This window comes from Alnus glutinosa, chromosome 1 (genome assembly GCF_958979055.1).
Source record: "Alnus glutinosa chromosome 1, dhAlnGlut1.1, whole genome shotgun sequence".
Lineage (NCBI taxonomy): Eukaryota > Viridiplantae > Streptophyta > Magnoliopsida > Fagales > Betulaceae > Alnus > Alnus glutinosa.
Window position 1 is genome coordinate 2,836,102 of NC_084886.1, and position 24,501 is coordinate 2,860,602.

General features: G+C 40.1%; 2 protein-coding genes across 4 annotated transcripts; one reads left to right on the top strand and one right to left on the bottom strand.

Annotated features, from left to right (window-relative positions):
* The first annotated feature begins 452 nt into the window (after nucleotides 1-452).
* Nucleotides 453-5,805, top strand: LOC133865832 (protein-tyrosine-phosphatase MKP1-like). 2 transcript variants are annotated; one of them, XR_009899820.1, is made up of 4 exons: nucleotides 453-616; nucleotides 718-3,595; nucleotides 5,095-5,265; nucleotides 5,685-5,805. XR_009899820.1 is itself a non-coding variant. In XM_062302320.1 (3 exons), the coding sequence occupies exons 2-3, from the start codon at nucleotides 980-982 to the stop codon at nucleotides 5,182-5,184; spliced, it is 2,706 nt and encodes a 901-aa protein (XP_062158304.1). In that variant the 5' UTR covers nucleotides 454-616; nucleotides 718-979; the 3' UTR covers nucleotides 5,185-5,442. The 2 variants fall into 2 exon arrangements, 1 of the variants encoding a protein (XP_062158304.1); XM_062302320.1 differs by lacking the exon at nucleotides 5,685-5,805 and having other exon boundaries at nucleotides 454-616; nucleotides 5,095-5,442.
* An 851-nt stretch (nucleotides 5,806-6,656) lies between these two features.
* On the bottom strand, nucleotides 6,657-24,247 carry LOC133865840 (coilin). Of its 2 annotated transcripts, none has more exons than XM_062302337.1 (13): nucleotides 23,915-24,247; nucleotides 23,432-23,496; nucleotides 23,121-23,312; nucleotides 21,749-21,979; nucleotides 21,326-21,395; nucleotides 20,252-20,329; nucleotides 19,286-19,454; nucleotides 19,096-19,136; nucleotides 18,162-18,359; nucleotides 17,785-17,856; nucleotides 17,554-17,703; nucleotides 7,397-7,565; nucleotides 6,657-7,316 (listed from the first exon to the last, which is right to left on the bottom strand). In XM_062302337.1, exons 1-13 carry the CDS (start codon nucleotides 24,101-24,103, stop codon nucleotides 7,126-7,128), a joined length of 1,815 nt encoding a protein of 604 aa, XP_062158321.1. In that variant the 5' UTR covers nucleotides 24,104-24,247; the 3' UTR covers nucleotides 6,657-7,125. The 2 variants fall into 2 exon arrangements, with proteins under 2 accessions (XP_062158321.1, XP_062158326.1); XM_062302342.1 differs by having other exon boundaries at nucleotides 19,096-19,127; nucleotides 23,915-24,246.
* Nucleotides 24,248-24,501: the final 254 nt, after the last annotated feature.

Genomic DNA, 24,501 nt, shown 5'->3' on the forward strand with positions numbered 1-24,501 from the left:
AAAGAGTGTTAAGTTAAATTTTTTTTTAGTAGTAGTAAAAAATGATTGATGTGATATAAAGTAAAAAAAATTTGTATAAAAAAGTGAAAAAAAAAAATTATATTGTAGAGAATTTTTTATTTGAACATTAATAATAATTATTAATGTGATATAAAAAGTGGAAAAAAAAAAAATTAAAGTCGGTTGTTTTCGAAAAAAATAAAAATAAATGAGGGAACGGAGTGTTTGGTAACAAACACCGCAAGGACCCCAACATCAAAGACAGCATCCAGTCGCAGAAGAACACGTGACGGTACCTTCATACGACATCCACACCGAGCGGTGAGCATAGCAGTCGACCCACCTCTAACGTTAAATGACATCACAGGCTTGACATGCATGTCTTAATATGATCATCCCATGATGCCGTGGCAGTTTGACCCGTTCTCTCTCTCTCTCTCTCCAGTCCAAAACACTCATTTCATTTCTAATACCAGCCATGAACCCACCCTATTGGCGAGTCGCTTCAACTCGTTTCCTGTAATTCTCTCTCTCTTTCTCTCTCTCTCTCTAGGGTTTCAAACGTCGGCTACACACACCAAGCGACTCTTCCCCTGGAAAGAGAGAGATTCTTCGAGTAAGTCTCTCTTCAACAATTGCGACTGTATTTAATTAAACCCTTTTATATATCTGTATATTTCTATTGCAATTTACCTCATTTTCTTCTTATCCCTGTAGTTGAATCAGTAAGCCCCACTACAGCTCAGCTAGGGTTCTTACTGGGTCATATTCGTGTGGGAATTCTCCTCTTCCTTGTCCATCTAGATAGATGGTCAAAGGGTTTTAGGTGAGAAAAGTGCCATGGAAGACTGAAAATTCCAATATCAGCTACTTATTTCAAAACACAATTTTGCTTTTGTTTCTATGAGCTTTCCAGGAATAATCCTTTAATGGGTATCAATCAAATTTTCTAGAGTTGGGTTGTATTTCCTTTTTGAGTATGTTAGGAGAAGAAGATAAAGACCCTGTGGCCGGTGCTGGTACCCGGAAAACTTATTTCAGGTCGGTCTCATGGGCCGGCCGGTCTCCATCTAAGCCTAACCAAAACTTTAACCCTAACCCTAGACCACAACCGAATAGTAAAGTGCGGTCGTGCTTGCCACCACTTCAGCCTCTTTCTATCATCCGGCGGAATGTTGAGGAGTGGCCCAAGGCGGGTTCTGATGATCTTGGCATATGGCCTAATCCACCCCAAACGCCAAGAGGGGAAGTTAAACCCCTTGAGAATTCGAATTCAGAACAACCCGTGAGAGAATTCCAGTTTAAGAGGGAGAAGCTCGCATTTTTCGATAAGGAATGCTCGAGAATTGCCGATCATATATACTTAGGAAGCGATGCTGTGGCAAAGAACCGTGACATTTTGAGGCAGAATGGAATCACCCATGTGCTGAACTGTGTTGGGTTTGTTTCTCCTGAGTACTTCAAGAGTGATCTTGTGTACAAGACACTTTGGTTGCAAGACAGCCCATCGGAGGATATTACTAGTATTCTCTATGACGTGTTTGATTACTTTGAAGATGTTCGAGAGCAAGGTGGGCGGGTTCTTGTGCATTGTTGCCAGGGAGTGTCAAGATCAACCTCTCTGGTTATTGCATACCTCATGTGGAGGGAGGGGCAGAACTTCGAAGAGGCCTTTCAATATGTGAAGGCAGCACGAGGAGTGACTAACCCAAATATGGGTTTTGCTTGCCAACTTCTGCAGTGCCAGAAGCGAGTACATGCTGTGCCTGCAAGCCCAAATTCTGTGATTAGGATGTATCGGATGGCCCCTCACTCATCATACGATCCTCTTCATCTTGTACCAAAAATGTTAAGCCATCCGAGTGCACGGGCACTTGACTCTCGTGGAGCATTTGTTGTGCATGTTCCTTCTGCTATATATGTGTGGACTGGGAAAAACTGCAACTTCGCTTTGTCAAATAGTGCAATGGTTGCTGCCTTTCAGGTAATTCGATATGAAAGGGCTCAGGGACCAATTGTGAGTATCAAGGAAGGTGAAGAGCCATCAGAATTTTGGGATGCCCTTGCAAGTGGGCAACTCTTAGCCGATGGTTGTGGGAAAATGGAGGTAAAAAAGGAAGATAACCTGTCTTGCCAAAATGATCCAGATGCTGCGGAAAATCAAGTTGAGGTTAGTGAAAGGAAGGTTGATGATTATGATTTGGATTTTGAATTTTTTCACAAGGCACTTGCTGGTGGGGTTGTTCCACCTTTTCCGGTATCAAATACTGGATCGGAAACTTGTCTTCCTGCCAGAGAAAATGGATGGGGGAGACTGCGGCGGAAGCTTGCTAATGGTTTTATGAAAGAATTGGTCACCTTCTCCAAACTGAACAATGACGGTACTCTATCCGGTGACGAATCAAATATGATTATAGATACACAGAAAGAAGCAGAAGACCCCGTTTGTCTGATTGAACTTTCACCACCACAGTCACCATCCACCCATCCATGCGGTTCACCTGATTCCTTTGACTGTTTCCCAAATAGCAGCCCAGATAGGATAGGGGAAACTTCTAAAGAAGTGGAACACTCTTTTACTCTTACTTATCCTTCCATGTTACCAACACCTTGTGGTTCGCCAGATTCATTGCCTTGTTCTGTGACTCTTACTGATCCTTACTTTTCACCCACACCTACTGGCGGTTCGCCAGATTCTTTTTCTTGTTTTCCATGCAGAAGCCCAAAGTTCAGCTCCAAGTCCCCAACACTCTCACCTTCAACATCTGATTACTCCAGTTCATTTACCTTTTCACCATCATCTTCTAATTGGTCCGACTTGTCATACTTGTCTTCGCAGCAGCCTTCACCTTCTGGCTGGGAATCTACAGATCTATTTACTCATAAGAATACTTCTTTGGCAGACAATTCCTGTTTACTTCACAAAGAGACTTCTATTCCTGCAGAGCAGTTTTCTGGCAATCGTACTTTGAAAGTGGCAAATGCTTCTTTTCCATGTAAAGGAATTTCCCCCTCTATTGCGGAGCGCAGAGGGAGTAATCCCCCACCTCGAATGGTCTTACCCTCAGTTGATGAGTCATCTCAAGTCCCGAAGAATCTGGTAAGATCATGGTCTTTCTCTCTACCCGACTTAGAGGATGATGTGATGAAGGATGTTGATTGCAACCAGTTCGAGCATGAAGACAATAGAGAAGAGCTTATATTTGATACTGGATTTGAATCACATAGTACGATTGAAGATAAGCAAGAGGATGGTAATGAATTTCATCCTGTGTCTGGTGATATGGTTGACAGGGTCGCAGGATTGAAGACCCCAGTTTTGTTCCAGTGGCCTTCTATGAAAAAAGTGGAGATGCATCCCTTTTGTATTCTTGATTCTAGATCGGTATACATTTTGTTGGCACCAGATATGAGTTTGGGCGCCAATAATTGTGGAATCTTATTTGTCTGGTTGGGGAGTGAATTTTCGGATGAGAAATGGCATAGTCAAGTGATCGGCACTGATGGCAAATGTGGTAATAGCCATCTTCACTGGGAAGCAGTTGGCCGCAACTTGCTTAATCGAATGGATTTACCAATGGATGCCCCTGTACAGGTAATGTTTTACCGTGTAGTTAAATTATGTGTTTTGTTATGTGCTTGTTTCATGGCATGGCTTCAATATTCTCTGACATCATGAAAGAGATTACATATATTGTCTTTTAATTAGGAACTAAAATTCTTATGGTGTGAACAGACAGCTTGGTGAAAAAACTTAACTTTTTGCTTTTATTCCTTGATCAGAATACATACGTGTGTTCGGGTGGTTTTTCTTTTCTTTTTTGGGAGGGGTGTTTGCTGTGGTACTTATGGAAGGAGGAGAAAATATATAAGAAGCAGAATGGACCTATCAAAAAGGGGAAAGCCAGCATGAACACTGCACACTGCATATGTTTATCATCGTTGGATTTTACTCTTTGACGTCATAACCTAGAGGAAAATTGACTTTCATTGTGTGTCATATCAATAAAAAGAAGTAAAAAAAGAATGTTGTTATGATATTTGAGGTGACTACTATCAGAAATACAACTTAGTGATGCTGAAGCGACTAGAAGACTTCTAAGATTTCCAGCGTGATCCAATTGCTCAAAAAGTCTGTTATATGAATCGAGGCTTGGAGATTTTAATTTTAGAGGAGGGGTTGCAAGTAATGATGTCACAAACACATGCATCTATGCAGGTGGTGTTTGCTGATGTCCCAAGGAAATTATATTAATGAACTTTCTCTGACTTCAGTTATTGAACCTGTGTATACTCTTTTTATTTTTTATTTTATTTATTTATTTATGAATTTAAACCTATGTATATCCTCTGGAATAAATAAGCATAAACTAGAAATGCGATAATTGCAGATGTTTTTTTGATAAGTAGAATTATGTTTTACTGGGGCTTTGGACGAAGGATGGCAGTAGTCGGTTTGGTTAAACAGCCATAAAGACTGAGGAAACATGAAGATGGCATTTGAGTCTCTAACATATTTTCCGTCCTATAACTTTTCCTTGCTACTTGATGAATATCTTTGATAATGACCCTGTGTTTCACGTCCGTTGCCTTGTTCCCTGCTGAAACTGCTATATTACCTAGAATGTGACTATTTTTGGGACATGGAATGGGAAGGGAACAAAGATAAGTAAATTAGGGATCACTAAAAAATTTTCATTCCGGATGATGATCCCAGAACATGATTTGTAAGGTAGCAGTGAATTACGGGAAGTTGGTTCTACTGCATAAAATGTGCTACTGATGGAGCAGTAACAGGCTAACGCAATTACTATCCAGATTCCAGTCTGTAAATAAATAGATAATATAATTTAGCTAGTTGATCTGTTTTTCTTTTAATAGAAACGTATGCTAAATATGCAAGTCATGATTTGTTATAGAAAAGTAAGCTAAACCTATGGTATATTTGCACTGGAATGTAAAGAAGATGAGTAACCCCTCTCTGTCTATCCATTTCTTGTGGCTTAGAAAGTATGCAAAAATGCATGTTTATTGTTGCTTGGCTGTCGGTTTGATGTGGTGATCATTTGTTAACAAGATATATGGTATTTGCAGATAATAAGAGAAGGTGAAGAGCCAGAGCAGTTTCTAAAACATCTCAGCTGTTTATCATTTCATAAGACACAGGACAGCAGCCACAGTTGAGATTGGTTTGTGGAGATGCAACATTAGTCGGTTTAGCCCATGTACGGAATGTCAGAAAGGATCTGTTACCGAATTCGAAAGGTGAGTTGGCATCCCGGGCAGTGCAAGTGAGACTATTATCTGCTTGTGTGATGTATGGTGAGGATGTATGTCATTGTTATAGTAAAGCATGTACAGAGAACAAGCCTGCTGTACACTAAAAGGAATTAGAAGTAAATAATATAAGTTGGAATAAGAAAATCTAGTGTTTTTTTTTTCTTTTTTTTTTTCCTGGTACACTAATAGTTCTGTTCATCTGGCCTTGGGCTTTACCAAGCACCGAGGGTGTTACTGTTTGGGATGAAATAAGAAGCAAGGCCATCTTTTCTAAAGATCAGATCATCATATCTCGGGGGTCTTCTTTTATAAATAGATATTCAGATAAATGATTTTATGTTTGACATAGGCTGCTTATAGAAAATATTGAAATTGCTGAAGATTTCATTCATTCTGTTATGCAGGGGTAAGGAAGGTTTCAGAAGGTTTTTCCCATACAAGGTTTTGCATATAAAACACTAGTGCAGAAGTTATACACACCTGATGTTTCCCACTTCAAATATTATGGCTACCTTGTTTGCTTTTTATATGGCCCATAATCTGCAATTTTGATGCCTGATTATAGAGATTAGATTATTTTGAAAAGGCAGGTTTAACATGTACGGGTTCCCTCATCATCTTTACTCCAGATTTAGCTCAAATGGCAAAGGGGTGTTGTGAGGTTCATGGAGGGAGGTCTTAGACCAAGCGAAGTGGGGGGGGGGGGGGAAAGCCATCCAATAAAAGCCGGAGTTCTTGCTTTTGCTACGAAATACGTGTTCAAGTTAGCAGGCCTAGTTCCAGTATCAAGCATAAATCTGGCCGAGTACAACATATTGCTGGACCAAATTCGTAATCCCTTTTTGTAGAAAGAATAACTAAATTTGGCCTTTTTCTTTTCTTTTCTTTGAAAAGAGTTTCCAGGTCAAACAACTCTAAATTGTCCCTTGCTAAGTGTTTGGGCATTTAATTGACCGAGTCTAGACGACACTTCCTAGACTAGGTGCTAATGAGTGGTGTTAGGGATACCATCCCTTTTACTAAAGTCAAAAGTCATTTACAAATTAATAATACTGCTTATAATAAGTGAAATAATTAAGTAAAAATTTGATTTATCAATTTCTTTTACTTATTTCACCAATTTTGATTTATCACGTCAGTTTGTAAATAAATGATGTAAATGACTATGGTAAAGGTTATACTGCCGAAATCCATAACAAAAAGGGATGGAATAGCCTCTTGAAACTTGGAAGATCCAAGCTTCTTAGCAGGTCCGCCACTAATTCACAACTACGACCTTAAAAATTACACGTGCCACCTGAATTACCACCTAAGTAGGCATGGATAACTTGATTCTATTTCAAATTATAACAAGTGACAGGCACGGTAATAAACTATTTATAGCGAATATTGATTTAGATTATTCTCAGGAAAAGGAAAAAAAAAAACACTTTCCGGTCGTTCAAATGTTCAAGTTTGATATGCACGTGAGAAATTTCTAAGACGGGGCAATAAATCAGCTAAGGGCCTTAAACCACAGTTCATTATATTTACACACTTCCTGCCTTCCTGGGCCAACTCAGGTCTAATAGGTAACAAAAGGCCGAGAAGGATTGATCGATGTAAGAAAATTTCCACAAGGCGGCTTCTACTTTAGACTATTTTTACCTACCCTTCAGTATGGCAGGTAAAATTGGCCACCTCTCTGTACAAAAAAGCTTAATAGCCTTTGGTAGACCTTGTGGCCTTTAATTACATAAACCGATTATGATATTCTTTCACATTTCTCAAAATCTCCCAAACCATGGAGAGGTGAATCTCTTTGACAGGAAAACCGCAGATAATTGCCCGTGCTGGTAGCATTTCTCATAGTCCATTTTGTGCTCTTAGAAGTGCCACTGTTGGACCCAGAGCACTGCCTCTCATTGCCCTAAAAGACCACTCCCTCTTGCCTGATGAACTCTCTTCCTTACTCCAACCATCCTCCTGAGAGAGCTGTGCCTTCTTTTCGTTCAATGCCTGGCTGATTTCATCCCACGTATTTACTTCTCCATTTTCTACAAAGATGCAACACAAAATGAGAGTTCATCCATGTAAATACCAGACTCCTAGCATGAAAACAACCAATAGCAGATACCTCGTGCAGTGGCAGGGGTCTCTTTATTGTTATTGCCGACGCTGAAACCTGATACGGCTGTTTCATTATCCACAGGAACTTTATTAACCCTACCCGTGACTGCTTTTGCTGAAGAATCCAAGTTGCCATGCTTGACAATGCGGACATGAAGAAGTGATGAATAATTTATCTGTAGAAGAGCTTCAACTGTCAGTTTTTACAATCAGCCTTTGCTGCTTGATTACAAACGATCATTTACATTACCAAACCAAGGATCTCAAATACCATGATTGAGTCATCTATATAACTAGAACACAAAAAAGCAAAGCCTTATACAATAACCCGAATATATATATGTGGGACATCATCGTGTATGACGTAATTAACACTTTTTATTGTAACGTACAAGAAGGAAAGAGCAGCAGGAAGAAAAACAAGGAAAGATAAATTAAGGAGGGTCATTTCTGCTATTCAGCCAAAGCTCAATCAGGGGAGAGGAGATGAGAATACATCCAGTGTGGAAGACAGATACGGCCCATTTTGCCACATTTATGGGTGCAAGTTTGCGCTATGATGGACTTTCACTGTTTTCCAAGAGGAGGATGCAGGAATAGCAGAGAAAATGTCTGAATGAGAGGAGATATTTTCCAGTCAGCGGTGAGGATTTTGTGCTGGAGAGCCAAAACCACCGATCGAATCTCCTTCAAGTATAGTTTGACAAGCTTAACTCGCAGCTTCTTGGGCAGCCAAAAGGACCGCTTCAGCTTCCCCAACATTCCGATCACAAGGCGGACCCATCTTTGTCCAACCATATAAAACAGAGCCAGAAGAATCCCTACAGACCGCTGCCAACATGGAGAAGTTTTCTCTAATGACAACATCAAAATTGAGTTTAAAACAGTTTTGAGGGAGAGGGATCCAAGAATGAGTTGAGGCTTTGAAGAGTGGAATTTTCAAGCATGGAGATGTTCCAAACTGACCTTTTTAATCTGGCATACCAAATGGATCACATCTGGCACTATGTTCTCATGCAGAACTTTATTGTGGGTAAGCTAAATGAGGTATAGCCGTGTCGAGCTGGAAATGGTGATGGTCTTCCACTGCAAGGTTGAAAGTAGCGGGCTTTAAGATGATCTTGATCCAATCTATGATAGTAAGCACTACCAATGCCAGGATTTCAAAGGCCAAAAGGACTCGCGCCAAGTGACACAAGCAAAATGGCAGGACAGAAAAACGTCACAAATGGATTCAATCAGACCCAAGCAAAGAGTGCAAATGGAGTCCTGCTCATCAAGTTGGAGTCTAGAAGCTCTTTCATTGGAGAGGAGTTTGTAAGCCGATTTTATGGAGAATTTTCCATTTTTTTTTTTCATGGGGACAAACTAGTTTATCCTCTTCCAGGATTGAGGGGAGCGTGATATTCCAAAAAAAAAGGAAGCCCTAGATAATTGGCATTTGGGGGAGTTTTTCGGAAAGGTAAAATATCCAGCACCAAAGCCATTGAGGAGTTTCTTGCATTCTTTCTAAAATGGATGGAAGATTTCCTGAGATTTATTGCCTGTCCTGACCATGAGGAAAGTGTCCAAACAATGTTTGATAGTTGCAGCTTCCTGAGCTGTAGAGTGGCCAAAGATAATCAAATCATCAACAAAAAGAAGATGAGTTATTGAAGGGACACTGCAGGAAATTTTTGCTCCCCTGAATTCTCCATTTAGCTCCTCCTGAAGAAAGAGGTAAGAAAGGATTTCTACGCCAAGAATAAAGAGAAAAGGAGATAATGGGTCTCCTTGCCCGAGTCCTCTAGAGGGGGCAAAGTGACCAAAAGGCTTCCATTGATCAAAATAGAAAAGGTAGGAGTAGTGATGCATTCTTTTATCCAAGAAATCCAGATAGGGTGAAAACTCATCCCTGCTAGGATATGGAGAGTAAAAAGATAACTCCATTATATCAAATGCCTTTTCCATGTCTAATTTAAAAACCATCTGGCCTCCTCTACCTTTCTTTTGTTTCATAGTGTGGATGAGCTCATGCGCAAGAATAGAACTGTTATGGATAACTCTTCCAGGGACAAGCAGATCAGTTGGGGACAATTAGCTTGCACAGAATCGTTTGAGACTAGATGCAAGTATTTTGGAGATAAACTTTATATTTAACATTGCATAGGCGGATGGGCCTGAATTGATGTATCATATAAGGGCCTTCTTAATCCGGAATTAAAGCCTAGAAAATATGGTTCAGCTCTTTAAGAAGGTGGCCACAGCAGAAAAAACTCATAAGATCTAGGACATACGTTTTTCACTAGGCTCTAGTAACATTTATCACATGGGGAGGGCCAAATCACCGTGGTTTTAAGGATTATTTTACCAACCAATCAAAAAAAAAAAAAACCATTTATAAAATAAGGCAGCCAGACCTTTGGGGTCTGGGGCCTTCATGGAACCAAGGCTATGAAGAGCCTAGAAGATTTCTCTTCATCCAGTAAGGCACACAGCATATCATTGTCATCCTCCATGATAGAGGAAACTAATAAATCGTCCATATCAAACAACAAAACTGGATGAGAGGCAGAGTAAATACTTTTAAAATGATTAACAAAGCAAGTTCCAATAGATGGTCTGTATGTGAGGCAGTGCCAGTGGCCTTTTCATCATTTTTAACAAATCAATAGAGTTATGCCTACGATGGATTAAGGTAGAGAGATGGAAGAATTTAGTATTTAAATCCTTCCTTGTAAGTCACATTTCCCTAGATTTTTTACGCCACAAAATTTCATCTTTTCTTTTTCTTTTTCCTTTTTTAACCCCTCAAAGACAGGGTCACTTCGTGTACCTACCCCTGTTAGGTGAACTCGGATTCGTGTAAAGCGCCCCCTCCACACGGATCAGGTAATACTTCGGCTTCACCGGCGGATTGGCCCCAAGGAATTGTTTGGGCACCCAGAGAGATTCGAACCTTAGACCTCTTTAGTTGTTCATTGAGGTCACATTGTAGAGAAAGTTCCAAGGCTCGGTTTTGGTCTCTAGCCGGGAGGAGCTCGACGTGATCAATTCTAGCTTGAAGGCGCTCGATACTCTAAAATATTGGGCCAAAATGATGCTTATTCCAAGCTTTCAGAGCTACTCTCACTGCTTTTATATCCTTCTTAACCGAAAGGCACGTGAGCCATAGAAATTTTCAGACCAAGACTCACAAATAATAATAGAGCTGGAAGGATCCCTCATCCATAATTCTTCGAAAACCAAATGGTTTGGGCAAAAGAGAGGGGGGCACTTGTACTGAGTAGAATAGGATGATCATCCGAAAGATGTTGTCAAAGAATGGAGAATAGAGGAAGAGGAGACCAGGAGATACCGCTCCAGATTTGCTACTGCCTTGTCCAGTCTTTACTTTATGTTGGCAGAGCTTGTCCTTTCGTTGGACCAAGTAAACAGGTTCCCCTTAAAAACAAGATCAACCATTCCAAAATGGTTCATAAAAGCCCAAAAGCGTCCCTGAATTCCATTGAAGTCGCCAACACATAGCCAAAAACCCTCAAAAGAGTTGCCAGATAAGTTCATCTTTTCCCAAAATTGAAATTTCTAACCCCATCTTGCTGGACCATAAACAAGGGAGAGAAGCCAAGGTTGGTTTGGGGGGTCTGAGTAGATGATCAGACTATTAAGATGTTGATGGTACAAAACAACCTCCACATCCAAACCAGGTCTCCATGCAGAATTAAGCCCTACTTTACAGCCTATAGGTGGGGCATGAACAAAAAGGAAGAAACCAAGACAATTGAGAGTGGAGGATACATGGTTTTCAGCAACTTTGGTTTCTGACAAAAGCAGCATCAAGATTCAACCTGATAAGTGCCGTAGAGTTATGAAAGGACATGTGCAATATTTTATTATATGAGCTTAACCCCACGACAACCATGAATGATGAATGTCATCGGTACCAAGCGAAAATGAATGATGGATAGCACAACGCACAACACCAAAGAATGATAATGCGAAGGTGTGGACTATCAAACAGAAAATTCTATCTTGAGTGAGTCACCCATGGCGAATGACGATTACGAGAAGTCATGGTCGATCAAGAAGGGTTCTCCTAGAAAGCTCTGCGCATCCAGTGGCCACATGATGTCCTAACTGCCAAGGGGCGTGCAAGCCCCCGGCAGCCCCAGGACAACAACTTCATTGAGGGGTTGGGGGCACGGATAGGCCCACCTCCTCAGCCATTGATTTTGTTGAGATATTTCCAGCCAACAAAACAGTTTCTTGAGGTCGCAATTTTGGCTTCAGATACTTTGTGGGACTCAACTTCAACTACCTTTCTTCTTCAAAGGAGTTGTTTGCTGCTTTTTGAGATTGCACAGCCAAATATCAAGTTCAGGGGTTGCAAAATCATCATTTGGTAAATCTCTCATAAGAGAGGCAGCTATTCTTTTTGCAGAGGTAAGTAACTCTGCAATGATATCTTCAAATCTCTCGTCAGAGGCCAAATCCATGGATGCAGGACAAGGAGAAGGTTTTAGAATAGGTCTGATATTGTCCTGGGTTGAGAGGGTCGAGATAGGAAGGAATTGGACTTGCTGGGTCATAGGAATGGTCATGGGACTAAAGAGGTGTTTTGCCATGTTGTCCTTGGGGATGATATTTGAGGTCAGGGAGGCCTCATAAGTGATAAGATTGGGCTTAATAGAGGGGTCATGCCCAATAAGGCTTGGTGGATTTATTGGGTTTAGGGAAAAGTCAAATATTTCTTGGATCTTGATAATTTTTGGCGGACTGAGGGAGTACAAACTGTTGAAAGAGAAGGGTCGGTGCTAACCAACGCTCTTACTTCGTTCTGAGAGTTTTGAATTAGGTTGATTGGTTTTGAGAGTTGGGGGACAGAAGTGCGTAGGTCTGCATTCAGAGATATGGTGAGTGGTGAGGGAAGGTTTTTGATGAATGGTGTGGGAAGGTTTGGGGGGTTTAGCAGGTGAAAAGGAGGTTGATGAGTTCTGGTGTCAACAGATGGGATGTTGATAGGATTGGATATCTCAGGTGGAGTGTGGGGTTGGTAAACCTCTTGGGATTAGGAAGATTTGGAAGCTGAGGAAGCAGTTGCCAGGTGTAGTGTTTTGATTGGGGGTTATCTGGTCAAGAGCAGGTCCTGAGGAAGAGCCACCTGGTTGATCTCTGAATGCCAGTTTCTGCTAAGTCAACTCAGGGATGACAATACTGTCTCCTTCCCAATCTATGTTCCCTTACCTGATGAGTCATTTCTCTTGCCAGGTTTTAACAAGTTTATCATTTTCCACTGGCAAAGAGGTAGAAGAGTACCTTCAAGCGGGGAGTGGAGAATCCTGCATCTGGTGTTCCATCTGGGGGAGACTTCCTTCCTAATTTACGAATGGATGATATTTTTGCTTTCAGTTGCAAGCAGTATACAAAGTGGTTCTGGGTATCAATGGGGAAGGAGCAAAAGTTCCCAGTGTGACCTATTCTCCCACAAACATAGCAAAAGTCTTAAAGAGTCTTTCATACTTCAATTGAATCCATACTGATTTTGGTTTTCTACTAGCGGTTTTAAATATCACTTCAGTTCTATTTATCAGTTCAAACAAGATGCAACTTATTTGAAAGGGCTTCCCCAGCCTCGGATGAGTGAAACCTGGCGCCAGTGATTTTGAAAGGACAATTTCCACTAGAACTCATAAGAGAGAGTCTCTTGGTTTTAAAACCATGAGCTTCTGAATCCACTCTCCGAAATTAATCCAAATAGCTGCCCATTTTGGATCCAAATACATGGCCTCCCTCTTCAACATATGACAGCCAAAAATGGAGCCAGGATAGGTCAAAATCGAGGCCATCTGATGGAAGTTGAAGACAAAGAAGTAGAAGGGATAATCTGCTGACAGTTAGGAGTAATGCTACACATACTCCCACTTCTACACACCAATTTTCACTCCATTAAATGGTTTTTAAAATCATCATTGGATTAAAATCCAATAAATATCCAACCCAAATCCAATAGGAGTTTTAAAAGCCACCTAAAAGAGTGTGAAAATGGATGTGGAGAAGTGAGAGTGTGTAACATTATTCTTCTGCTAGGTTCAGACCACTCACTATCTTGGCTTTGGGTGAAGTTGAATAGGAAGGACTTAGGCTCTAAATCTTCCCCTGAGAAGGAGATTCCCTCTTGGTCTCACCTCGATAGATTTCTTGTTTCTCCAGATTGGGATGTCAAGTTTCCAAGTTCTCTTCAGAAAAGGCTTCCAAGATTGTGTTCTGATCATTTTCCTATTCTTCTTGATTGTGGTGGTGTTCATTGGGGTCCCAGACCATTCAAGTTTGAGAATATGTGGTTAAAGGCTGAAGGGTTTGTGGATGGGGTGCGTCTTTGGTGGGAGTCTTATAGCTTCCAAGGCTCGCCCAGCTTCATCTTCTCTCAAAAGCTTAAGGCTTTGAAGATTGATCTCAAAAGATGGAACGATCAAGAGTTTGGTAATGTGGAGTTCCACAAGAAAATGCATATGGAAGATTTGTGTGCTCTTGATAGATTGGAGGAACAACGGGGTTTAACTCCCGAAGAAAAGGCGAGGAAATGTGGGGTCATCAGAGATCTGGAGAATTCTATTTTACAGGAGGAGATTAGCTGGAGACAGAAGTCTAGGGCTCTTTGGCTTAAAGAGGGTAATAAATGCACTAAATTCTTTCATCGAGTAGCCAATTCGAATAGGAGATCCAATTCCATTGAGTCTCTCTCTATCAATGGCTCTATCTCTTCTGATCAACAGGTTATTAGGGATCATGTTGCTCAATTTTATAAATCTCTTTTTGCAGAACCTCTCAGTTGGAGGCCTAGGATGGATAACATTGTTTTTGACAATTTGGATGCGGGTGAAGCCTATTCCTTAGAACTTCCTTTTGAGGAAAGGGAGGTCTTAGAGGTGGTTAAAAGTTTGAATCGTGATAAGGCTCCAGGCCCTGATGGGTTCACTCTTGCGTTCTTTCAAGATTGTTGGGATGTGATCAAGACTGATCTCATGGGAGTTTTCCAGGACTTTCACACTCATAGCAAGTTTGTCAAAAGCATTAATGCCACTTTTTTAGCCTTAATTCCGAAGAAGTTCGGGGCTGTGGATCTTAAAGACTTTCGGCCTATTAGTCTTGTAAGTGGTGTGTACAAGATCATTGCCAAAGTTCTTGCTAATAGGCTCAAAAAAGTTGTGGAGAAGATTATTTCGAATCCCCAAAATGCTTTTGTGAAAGGAAGGCAAATTCTTGATTATGTTCTTATAGCTAATGAGTGTCTGGATAGTCGCATCAAATCAGGTGAACCAGGGTTACTTTGTAAACTGGATATTGAGAAGGCTTATGATCATGTTAACTGGGATTTCTTATTGTATATGCTGAGAAGATGTGGTTTCGGGGAGAGATGGTGTTCTTGGATAGCGCATTGCATTTCTTCGGTGCGCTTCTCGGTTTTGGTGAATGGCACCGCTTCTGGTTTTTTTAGCAGCTCTCGTGGTCTTAGACAGGGTGATCCTCTGTCGCCTTTATTGTTTGTCATTGTGATGGAGGCCTTCAGCAAGTTGTTCTTTGTTACTGTTCAAAGGGGCTTTCTCTCTGGCTTCTTTGTGGGCTCTAGTAGCAATGGAGTGATTAATATTTCTCATCTGCCTTTTGTAGACGATACTTTAGTTTTTTGCGGAGCTAGTCCTGAACATCTGCTCTATCTTCGTATGTTATTACTGCCCTTTGAAGCTGTTTCAGGATTGAAGATTAATTTGAATAAGTCAGTTTTGGTTCCTGTGGGTCTTGTGGATAACATGGATGAACTTGCTGGCATTTTGGGCTGTGAAGTTTCTTCTCTTCCTTTAAAGTACCTTGGCCTTCCGTTGGGGGCCCCTTTCAAGACTAAGTCTAGCTGGGATGAGGTAGTTGGTAAAATTGAGAGGCGGTTGGCTAGCTGGAAGCGGTTGTATTTGTCGAAGGGTGGTAGAGTAACCCTTATAAAAAGCACTCTCTCTAATCTTCCTACGTACTTTCTATCCCTATTTCCTATTCCTTCCAGTGTCGCTAGTCCTATTGAGAAGCTACATCGGGATTTCTTGTGGGGTGGCATAGGCGAAGAATTTAAATTTCATCTGGTTAATTGGGCCAAGGTTTGCTCTCCTATTTCTAGTGGTGGTCTGGGCATCAGAAATTTGAGGATTTTCTATATGGCTCTGTTAGGGAAGTGGTTGTGGCGCTATGCCCATGAGAGAGAGGCTTGGTGGAAATCTGTTGTGGATGCAAAGTACGGATCTACTTGGGATGGTTGGTATTCTTTAGACCCCCCTGGGTCTCACGTAGTGGGGTTGTGGAAGTATATTAGGAAGGGGTGGAGCTTGTTTTGCAGCCATACTAGACTTATTCTGGGAAATGGATCTAGGATCCGTTTTTGGGATGATGTGTGGAGTGGTGAGGTGCCTCTTAAGGAAGCCTTCCCAGTTTTATACGACATTGCGTGTGACAAGGATGCACATGTTGCAGACCATTTGGATGTGGTGAACGGGTCCTATCAGTGGGATGTTAGCTTCTTCCGAGCGGCACACGACTGGGAGGTGGATGTTTTGGCTTCATTTTTCTCTTTGTTGTACTCAACCAGAGTGAATTGTGATGGGGAAAATCAGCTTTGGTGGTCCCCTTCTCACAAAGGGAAATTTGATGTTAGATCTTTCTATAAAGCTCTTGCTTGCAAAGAGGTTATTCATTTTCCCTGGAAAAGTATTTGGCGGACCAAGGTTCCCTTGAAAGTGGCTTTCTTTGCTTGGACGGCAGCGCAAGGGAAGATCCTCACCTTGGACAACCTCAGAAAGAAGCGTGTCATTGTGATTGATAGATGTTGCATGTGCTAAATGAATGGGGAGTCAGTGGATCACCTTCTTCTCCATTGCGAGGTTGCACGCGCTCTATAGAACGCCATCTTTAGTCGTTTCAATTTGTCTTGGGTTATGCCTCTTCGGGTGGTAGATTTATTCGCTTGTTGGTGGACGGGTGGTCGTTCTCGGAGTGCAGCCGTGTGGAAGATGGTCCCTTGTTGTCTTTTGTGGTGCTTGTGGAGGGAGCGCAATGATAGGCAGTTTGAGGACAAAGAAAGAACCATTGAGGAACTCATGTCCTTTTTCTTTCATTCTTTGTACCCTTGGTCGGCGACGTTCCTCGCACCTTTATCGTTTAGTTTTAATGATTTCCTTGTCTTGTTTTCTTCTTCTACTTAGTTGTCTTTCTTGTATACTTCCTGTGTATTTGATTGCACTTTGCGCTTTTTAATGATATTTCTCTTACTTATCAAAAAAAAAATCTTCCACTGTGAAGGAGGATGTGAAGCGATAGGCGGTCTGCAAGGTTGAACAGATCATCTGTTTGTTGAGACAACTTTCCCAACTAGGGCAAGGTTGAATGTGTTCAGAAGGTCTTCAGAGGCAGTTTTCAAATGGAGAGGATTATCTTCCCAGCTGAAGGCTTCCATTCAAGAAATAAGGTTGTTGATGTAACGGTAGGGCTCATTCATGGTGGGCGGCAAAGGACGAGGGTGGGAAGGGAGGGAGGTGAGGGAGAGAGGATCACCGAGGATTTGGAGAGAGAGAGAGAGAGAGAGAGAGAGAGAGAGAGAGAGAGAGAGAGAGGGGGGTCTCAAGAGAGCTCTGCAAGCCATTACTTGCATATTGTTTTTCATGACTATAGAAGTAATTAATACTTGAACCTGCTCTAAAGTTCCAAAAAGACTGCTTACAAAATTAGTCTGTTATCCCCTTCCAAGTTTAGCTACTGCTTACAATGAAAGCATTGAATGAATAGTACATTCTAAAGTCACGATATTTAGAAAGTTTGTACTGGCCCTATGATTGCCTGTCAGAGTACTACAGAGAATGGTTTCTCCTTCTAAAAACATACTTCACCATCTTGCTTGTCAAAGATGTAAGATGTGGGTGGAATAAACTAGCATAAAAATGAAAACCTGAGTACCTTTTTTTTATATAAGTAATTGAGAGAGATATCATTAAAAGCGTTTCGTGCCCCAGGTACAAAGGAAGCATACAATAAAAAACACCTAACTAGAAGGAGAAAAAAGAACAAGAAAATCATAATAACTAATCACCAAAGTAGAAACAAAAACAGTGGTTCAAAGATATACAGTATTGAAGAATAAAGCTTGAGTACCTTTAAAGACCCATCTTCCCCATAGAGGGATGTATCAGATTGTGCTGCAGACTGCTCCTCAGCCATCTTCTCAAAATCAATAGGATATTCTGGAACTGTTACCAGTTTAATCCTATTGTTTACAGGGTCATAGTGTGATATTTTTCCTACCTACAAGCAAAAGAATATGGCAGATGATATATTCCATGTCCATAGTGACTTATACAATTATTCAACGGCAGAAAGTCATACTCGGAAGGCGGAAAGCTCAGGGGTCCATGATGATGATAACTCAATCAAACGATATGCTACCACATCACCTTCCTGCAACATATTAAGAGCACATTAATGCTTTAATTGCTCCAAGAAAAATGAGAAAGAAACTTAAGGTTTGATTGGGCACAATAACAATTTCTTGATAGAAGGAAATCCAAATAAAAGGGGAAGTTTAAAGCAGTGAGAGGTCTAACAATAAAAAGCATGCTGTCACCACGTTACCCTTTTCATTGGGTGATGGGAAGAAAGAAAGATCCATGCAAGCAAAGACAATTTTTTAGATAAGTAATCGAAATACCATTAAAAGCGCAAAAGAATGCAAGAAAGATAATTGAAGTGTGGAAGAAACGAACATTAGGAAAGCTAGTATAAGGTGTAAGCTTATCAAAGTCTATGGGATTGTTTGCAATTGTCGCTTTTTCAGCAACCAGCATTTCAGAACTCTCTTGATTTAAACTCGTCCACTCATTCCTTTTGTAAGAAGCAGCTTTCTCAATACCCCATTTTTGACCCTTCTTTTTGCTGGTTATTCCATTCCACTGCAAATTCTCCTGAAGCATGACCCAGGATAATAAAATGACATTAATGAATTCAAAGACCAAATGGGAAAGTCACAATAAAATAAAAATCAGAAACACTATGAAAATAATTAATGAATTTAAACAAAAAAAGTCCCTAGCTATGGAGCGATTTTGTCCCGTTCCAACAGACAATCTAGATTGCAAAATACCATTTGATAATGCAGTTCTTATATGTCTCAGAACAAAGTGTGGACTAAATGACCCTATTCATCTAATTAACTCATTTTTCTGAAATTATCTATGTAACTTTGTCATTCCATCAAAAAAAAGCAAAGTCCATGTTGCTTTAGAACTATCAGGTTTTTATGAATTGCTGGATCTTGTAAATCTTACAAGTGCAAATGTCAAGAAAACAATTGTTGTCCAGGGGTCCGATAAAAACACCAGTACACCCTAGGGGATTGATAATGTAAGTGTGTTTGAGAATGTATACACATGCATGCATCAATATTCATATTGTAACCTTTATCATTCAAACAGAAGTATCTTCAGAGTTGAGTCTGTCCCATACGTAAAGGCATAACTAATATTCAGGATATTTCATATGAAAAAAAACCCTATCTGAACAAAATATATGAATTAGAAATCAAAAGCAAGTTATTGCATCGTGATAGCAAATATTGACTCAACAGGAAAGCAAATCAAAAGGCAGGACAGCAGTAGAGATGTTAAGCAATAGAAAATTAGAAATATAAATGGAAAATACCATAGGGATTTGATTTTGCTGGATGGCCCTATCTGCATCCACTAGAACAAAGATAACATCAGATACTTTGTAGTAACATGGCATTTTTTTAATAATGCAATAAAATGTGACTTGTAAAGTCACTCTGAAAAGAAATGTGAAAAAATAGAGCTATCCATCTCAACCCAACAGATGAAGACACACGACAGACCTTTACCAAGGCGCTCAAAGCGAATGTGTCCTGGCTTAATTACCACAGGGACAATGTCATCCTCTTCATCACTATTTTCATCAGGTTGTTGATGTTCTTCAAAAACCTTCTGGTTACCTTTGACAGGTAATTGCTCATCATCTTTTTTGAGTGTGTGCACCTGATGTACCTGTACAATCGAATATAACGTACAGAACATTAGGAATTAAGGATATTAGAGCCGTAAACCAACCCCCTAAGGTTGAAAGTCACTGACTTCCAACAGCCAACCCAACTGGGTCGGAAGAAATCGTTCCTAACCGAATCATCCAGTAGGGGGTATGTACTAAACCGTTCCGACACAGACGAATGTTGGGCGGTAGTCCATTGGTTTCATCCAAACATGGGTGTAGATCTGAAGTCTGAACACGGCCAGCTGGAGGAGGAGATTGAGAATGGGTGGGCATCTGAATGAGGGAGGCTAGGGTTCCCTAAGAAGGAGGTCAGTCAGTTCAGTCTGGGTTGGTTTTTGGATCCTACAAAACCAACCTTCGACCAGACCCCCTGTTGGAAGAATCTTTTTCACTTCTGACCCCCCGGCTCCGACATTGGGGGAACCAGCCACCATTGGTCGGTTTCGATCGGCCGGATTGGGTAGTTGGCAATTTTGAAATGCCCTAAAGGATACAATGCAAATATCCATTAGAAGCATATAGGTACTTTGGAACACTGACTAGAAATTCCAACCCTTACATCACTGCATTTATTAGCCTACCATGCAAATCAAAACATGCACACACTCACATAGTCACACACGTCATATATACTGTGAGTTTGTCAACTTTTTACATGTCAAATCATATTTTTTTACTCTGTGTGTGTGTGTGTGAGAGAGAGAGAGAGAGAGAGAGAGAGAATGTGTCGAAGAGTGTGTTTACAAACAACTCATCATAAAGCCGAAATTTTCATTCTAAATGCCCCAAGTACCTTTTTCTTCTCAGCTTTGACTTGTTCCCTCAACCATCGCCTTTTTGCCTTTTTACGTCGAGCACTTCTACTAGGGATCTGTCCAAAATTAGAGAGAGGTTTGCATGAGTTATAGCTTAGAGTTGATCTAAAGATATAACAAGCAGTGTGAGTTAACTGATTTAAAATCATGGTGATATAAAAGCATACAAAAAAAACTTCCAAGCTCCTGGAACATAGAGCATATACCTATCTCACATGGTATAGTTCCTTGCACTGGCTATAGCAGCACAGCTTTGGGTTCATTGCTCATACTTGCAATGGCCCCTAATTCGAAACTACAGGACATGGATTGAGATGACTAAAATGGGTTCCTAAAATGATACCACTACTTTCATTTTTTGTTTTCTTATTTCCATTAATAATTTTATAGAAGTTTGACTTTCTCAACTCTTGTGTAATAATATATTTGGTAATCACCAGCCACCCAGCATGTATTTAACATCCAAAAGTATGAAGACACAGAATAGCAACAAACTACAATCCATAGAGAAAATGACTATGAACAAAAGCATGAGATCATTAGTACTCAAAAGATATTATAAAACCTTGGTGAGGTAGAAATCTCTGATCACATCAAACAAATTCTTATTGCATTCGTAGCAGGGAAAAATAAAATGCAAACAAAAATTCCTTTGAATTAAACTGTAACCATATATAATTTATGATCAGGGATGGAGGAAAGTTAACGGCTCCCCCATGTTTTCCAACCTGACCTGACCCAAATGGGACAGGTTTGGAAGTCTAATCAGGTCTAGGACAGGTTTAGAAAAATAAATAAAACCTAAATGGGTTGGGGGTCTTTAGAGCTTCAGATATCCTTTACCTAGCTATCCTCGCTTTTGTGGCCACATTTTCATAGACCCCTCCATATGTAACTCTAGCCAATGTGTGCTTTGTACATGGAGATAATACTAAAGTAAAAAATTATGATATTACTACTATATGCAAACTTTGACCTAATACATTAAAAATATTAAAGATGTCTAGATACAAACTAGAGATCCAAACCAAACAATGATAATAATTGACAACCTTTGCAGTTCCACCAGGCTTATGAGATACATCAACACTTTCTTCACCATTTTCTTGAAGCTGGCAAAACCTAAGAAGCAAAAATGAGAGAGATATAAAATAAAGAGAGAGCAAGAGAGAATAACTAAAGACAATATAAACTATAGAAATTCAGGCACACATGCATATACAAAGATGTATGCATAGGTTTGCAACAATACACCAGGACCAAGTTTCTCCCCCTTTATATCTGTGTATTTCTCTAAATAAGTGATGAGAATATTGAGCCTCCAACCATGAGGTGGCAACATTTAGTATAGCTAAACTAACCACCAAATAAATCACAAAAATAAATGAATATAAAGTATAATAAAATTTAAAAAAGGAAGAAAACCCTAGACTTTGTTGTTACACACACACATATATAAAGATGCAACGAAATACCTCTTTGCATGGGGTATAGATTTAGTGGTGTCATTACTTATTTCATCACTTTCCACGACACTAGACTCATGCTGTTCACTTGATAATTTGGATGACTTTTCCTTCCTGACAGTCTTTTTTGAGAGAACTCTACGATGATGAAGGCCTCCATTCTCCTTCGGAACATCATTCTGACCATCTTCAGTAACAACTGGACATTTGTGAGCAGTAACAACCTTATTTTTTTTCCTCCTGTAATTTGGAAAAATCGAGTTACAAACCTGAATAAGTATCCCAAACAACCACATGCAAGCATAACCAAGCAAGAAAAGAAAAGCTTACAATACAGAGGATGCAACCTTTTGGTAAAATAATGAAGTAATGCCATATTCATGAAGCAAATAAAGGATGCTAGCCACTTTAAAGACTAATCTAAAGAAAATAAATTTCAGTGTCCAAACTGTCGTTATAAAAACCCAGAGAAAGAGGAGAGCAAAAACATTTTTATTGAACAAGGAGATGCCGTGTAAAATTTCAATCACTTATGATTTTAATCAGATTCCTATTAAAGCCACAAAAAACCAGTGGGTGTCTTTTTTTGGGGGGGGGCGTTTCGGGTTTTGTGGGTGTTGTTGGTGTGTTTTGCTGTTTTTGGGCATGTTCTTGGGCTTTGGGTTATAAGTGCTCTTCGTATACTGCCTGTGTACTGGGGCGCCTTTCGCTTTTTTAATAAAATTGCTTATTACTTATCAAAAAAAAAGCCACAAAAAACCAGGTTAAAACCAACATTTAGAACCATACCCAAAATGTGCTTCCACTGAACTTTTGGAATTCAGATGAGATAGTAAATTACATTGTTAAGACATTTATACTCAATATCGAATGGGGCACCGTAGATAACCTCTCTTTTATAAAATAATCACTTACAAATTCACAGGCCAGCATTTCATACCACAAAAGGTTTTTATACTCAATTTCCTGCTTGTAACCTGCTGGATGATTGAATCTGCGTAATGTATCAGAAGTTTGAATCCTACCTACGTCATAGTAAAATTATAAATTGAGACCTATAGGTTATAGTATTCATCACATGTAAGTTAAAAGTATCATCTAATGGGACAATATATTGAAGGAAGCATCACATCAAATTGGGGTTAAAAGCATAATATCCTGAAGCAAGTATCAAATTGGGTTTTTAGTCCACTTTTTGTGCCTGGCACATAGTATGCAACACCTATTTAATTAGACTTGAGATTTAGTTAAGCTGAGTGGTCAACTCGTTGTGTGAGACTCAGAAACATTGCCTCCAAAACTAGCTTGAAACAATGAAAATAATTTTAGACTACGGGACAGGCAGCAAGAACAATTATCACAAATGGGATGCCAAACATACTTTGAGCTTAGAAGCTTCTCTGATGCCTTTCTTTTCTTGGAAACCGTGTACTCTTGTACATCATCAGCATATTCACCACATTCCTTTTCAAACTCCTCATTTGCCAAAAGCTTCACACCTTTAAGCACAGGTTGCTTCTCCAACCCTTCACCCGCCTTGATAGTATCAACCACTGCGTCCTTCCTTGTCACACTGTTCAAAAGGAAGAAACAAAAGAAAAAGAAAAACAATATAACACAACACCACCTTTTTACACATAGACGTCAGTAAACAATACGCTGAATAAAAAAATTTCCACTCATTAGACTGACCAAACGATATCTTTATCCTTCAAAATACACGTTGACTCAAAAGGCGGTAACACAAAGCCATCCATCTGCAAGCAAAATCACGCTAGTGTAAATTGTAAACAATCAAAGAACAGAAACCAGTATGAGAGACAAAACAAAGCCACAAAAAGCAATAACAAGAGAGTCTCCCTTTCAAACTTTTTCGCATTAAGCATTGATTTATTTACAATGATGCACAGGTAAATTAGTATTAACATAGCTAACAATTCAATATCGACCACAAAATCATAGCGAACAAGAATCTCTAATGCAAGACTCAATCAAGGTGCGCATTTCAATTTTCCTATACCAAATCATAAATTAAATCTCATGTACTGTAATGGCGCTAAAAAAATAAGAACTCAAAAGCTTTTCATCTTTCTCCGTTTCCAAAGTTTCATTTTAAATTGAAAAATCGTGATATGAAGGAAATTAGGACATGAAGAGCGAGAGAGAGGATGGTACGGATAGGACGAGGCCGTTAGGGCAAGATTCGTGGAGGTCGAAGGTGTGAAGGAGATAGGCGGCGAGGTCGGAGATGGAGTCCATTTCCGGTTTGAGAAGAAGCCAGGTTCGCCTCAGTCCTTCCGTCAACTGTGACTTGGCCAGAACGCCTCGGCGCTTGAACTGCAAACGAACCCTCACGCTCTCCATCGAAGCTCTCTGAGAGCGCAAGAGCAAGATCGACTACAAGCAGCTGATTTTGCAGCAATGTGCTGCTTCAGGCCCCTAGTTTCTTAAACCCTCAGTCAGTGGGGTTTCAATGCTTCTGCTTTTAAACCTTTCTTTGTTTCTTCCTCTCTCTCTCTCTCTCTCTCTCTCTCTTTTATTTTGTGTTTGGTTCGTCTAAGTCCACTTACTTCTGGGCCTTACAAACTGGGCTTATACTCATTTGGGCTTTCGAATTATTTGTTTAAATTTACTCGCTCGAACATAATTTCATGAGTAATGCTACACATCATCCCCTTGTCCTCCTTTTGTCCTCTCAAATTTGATGTGGCTCTTAAAATCACTATTGAATTTATGATAGATCATTATTGAATTTTGATCCA

What these genes read in the sequence shown, in the direction of transcription:
- LOC133865840 (XM_062302337.1), bottom strand. Translation starts at nt 24,103, where the DNA reads ATGGAGAGCGTGAGGGTTCGTTTGCAGTTCAAGCGCCGAGGCGTTCTG. An exon ending in TCTATACCCCATGCAAAGAG is followed by an intron (nt 21,396 to 21,748) that starts GTATTTCGTTGC and finishes TTTGCTTCTTAG; the next exon opens with GTTTTGCCAGCTTCAAGAAA. An exon ending in CTGAGCTTTCCGCCTTCCGA is followed by an intron (nt 17,704 to 17,784) that starts GTATGACTTTCT and finishes TTTTGCTTGTAG; the next exon opens with GTAGGAAAAATATCACACTA.
- LOC133865832 (XM_062302320.1), top strand. Translation starts at nt 980, where the DNA reads ATGTTAGGAGAAGAAGATAAAGACCCTGTGGCCGGTGCTGGTACCCGG. An exon ending in CAATGGATGCCCCTGTACAG is followed by an intron (nt 3,596 to 5,094) that starts GTAATGTTTTAC and finishes TGGTATTTGCAG; the next exon opens with ATAATAAGAGAAGGTGAAGA.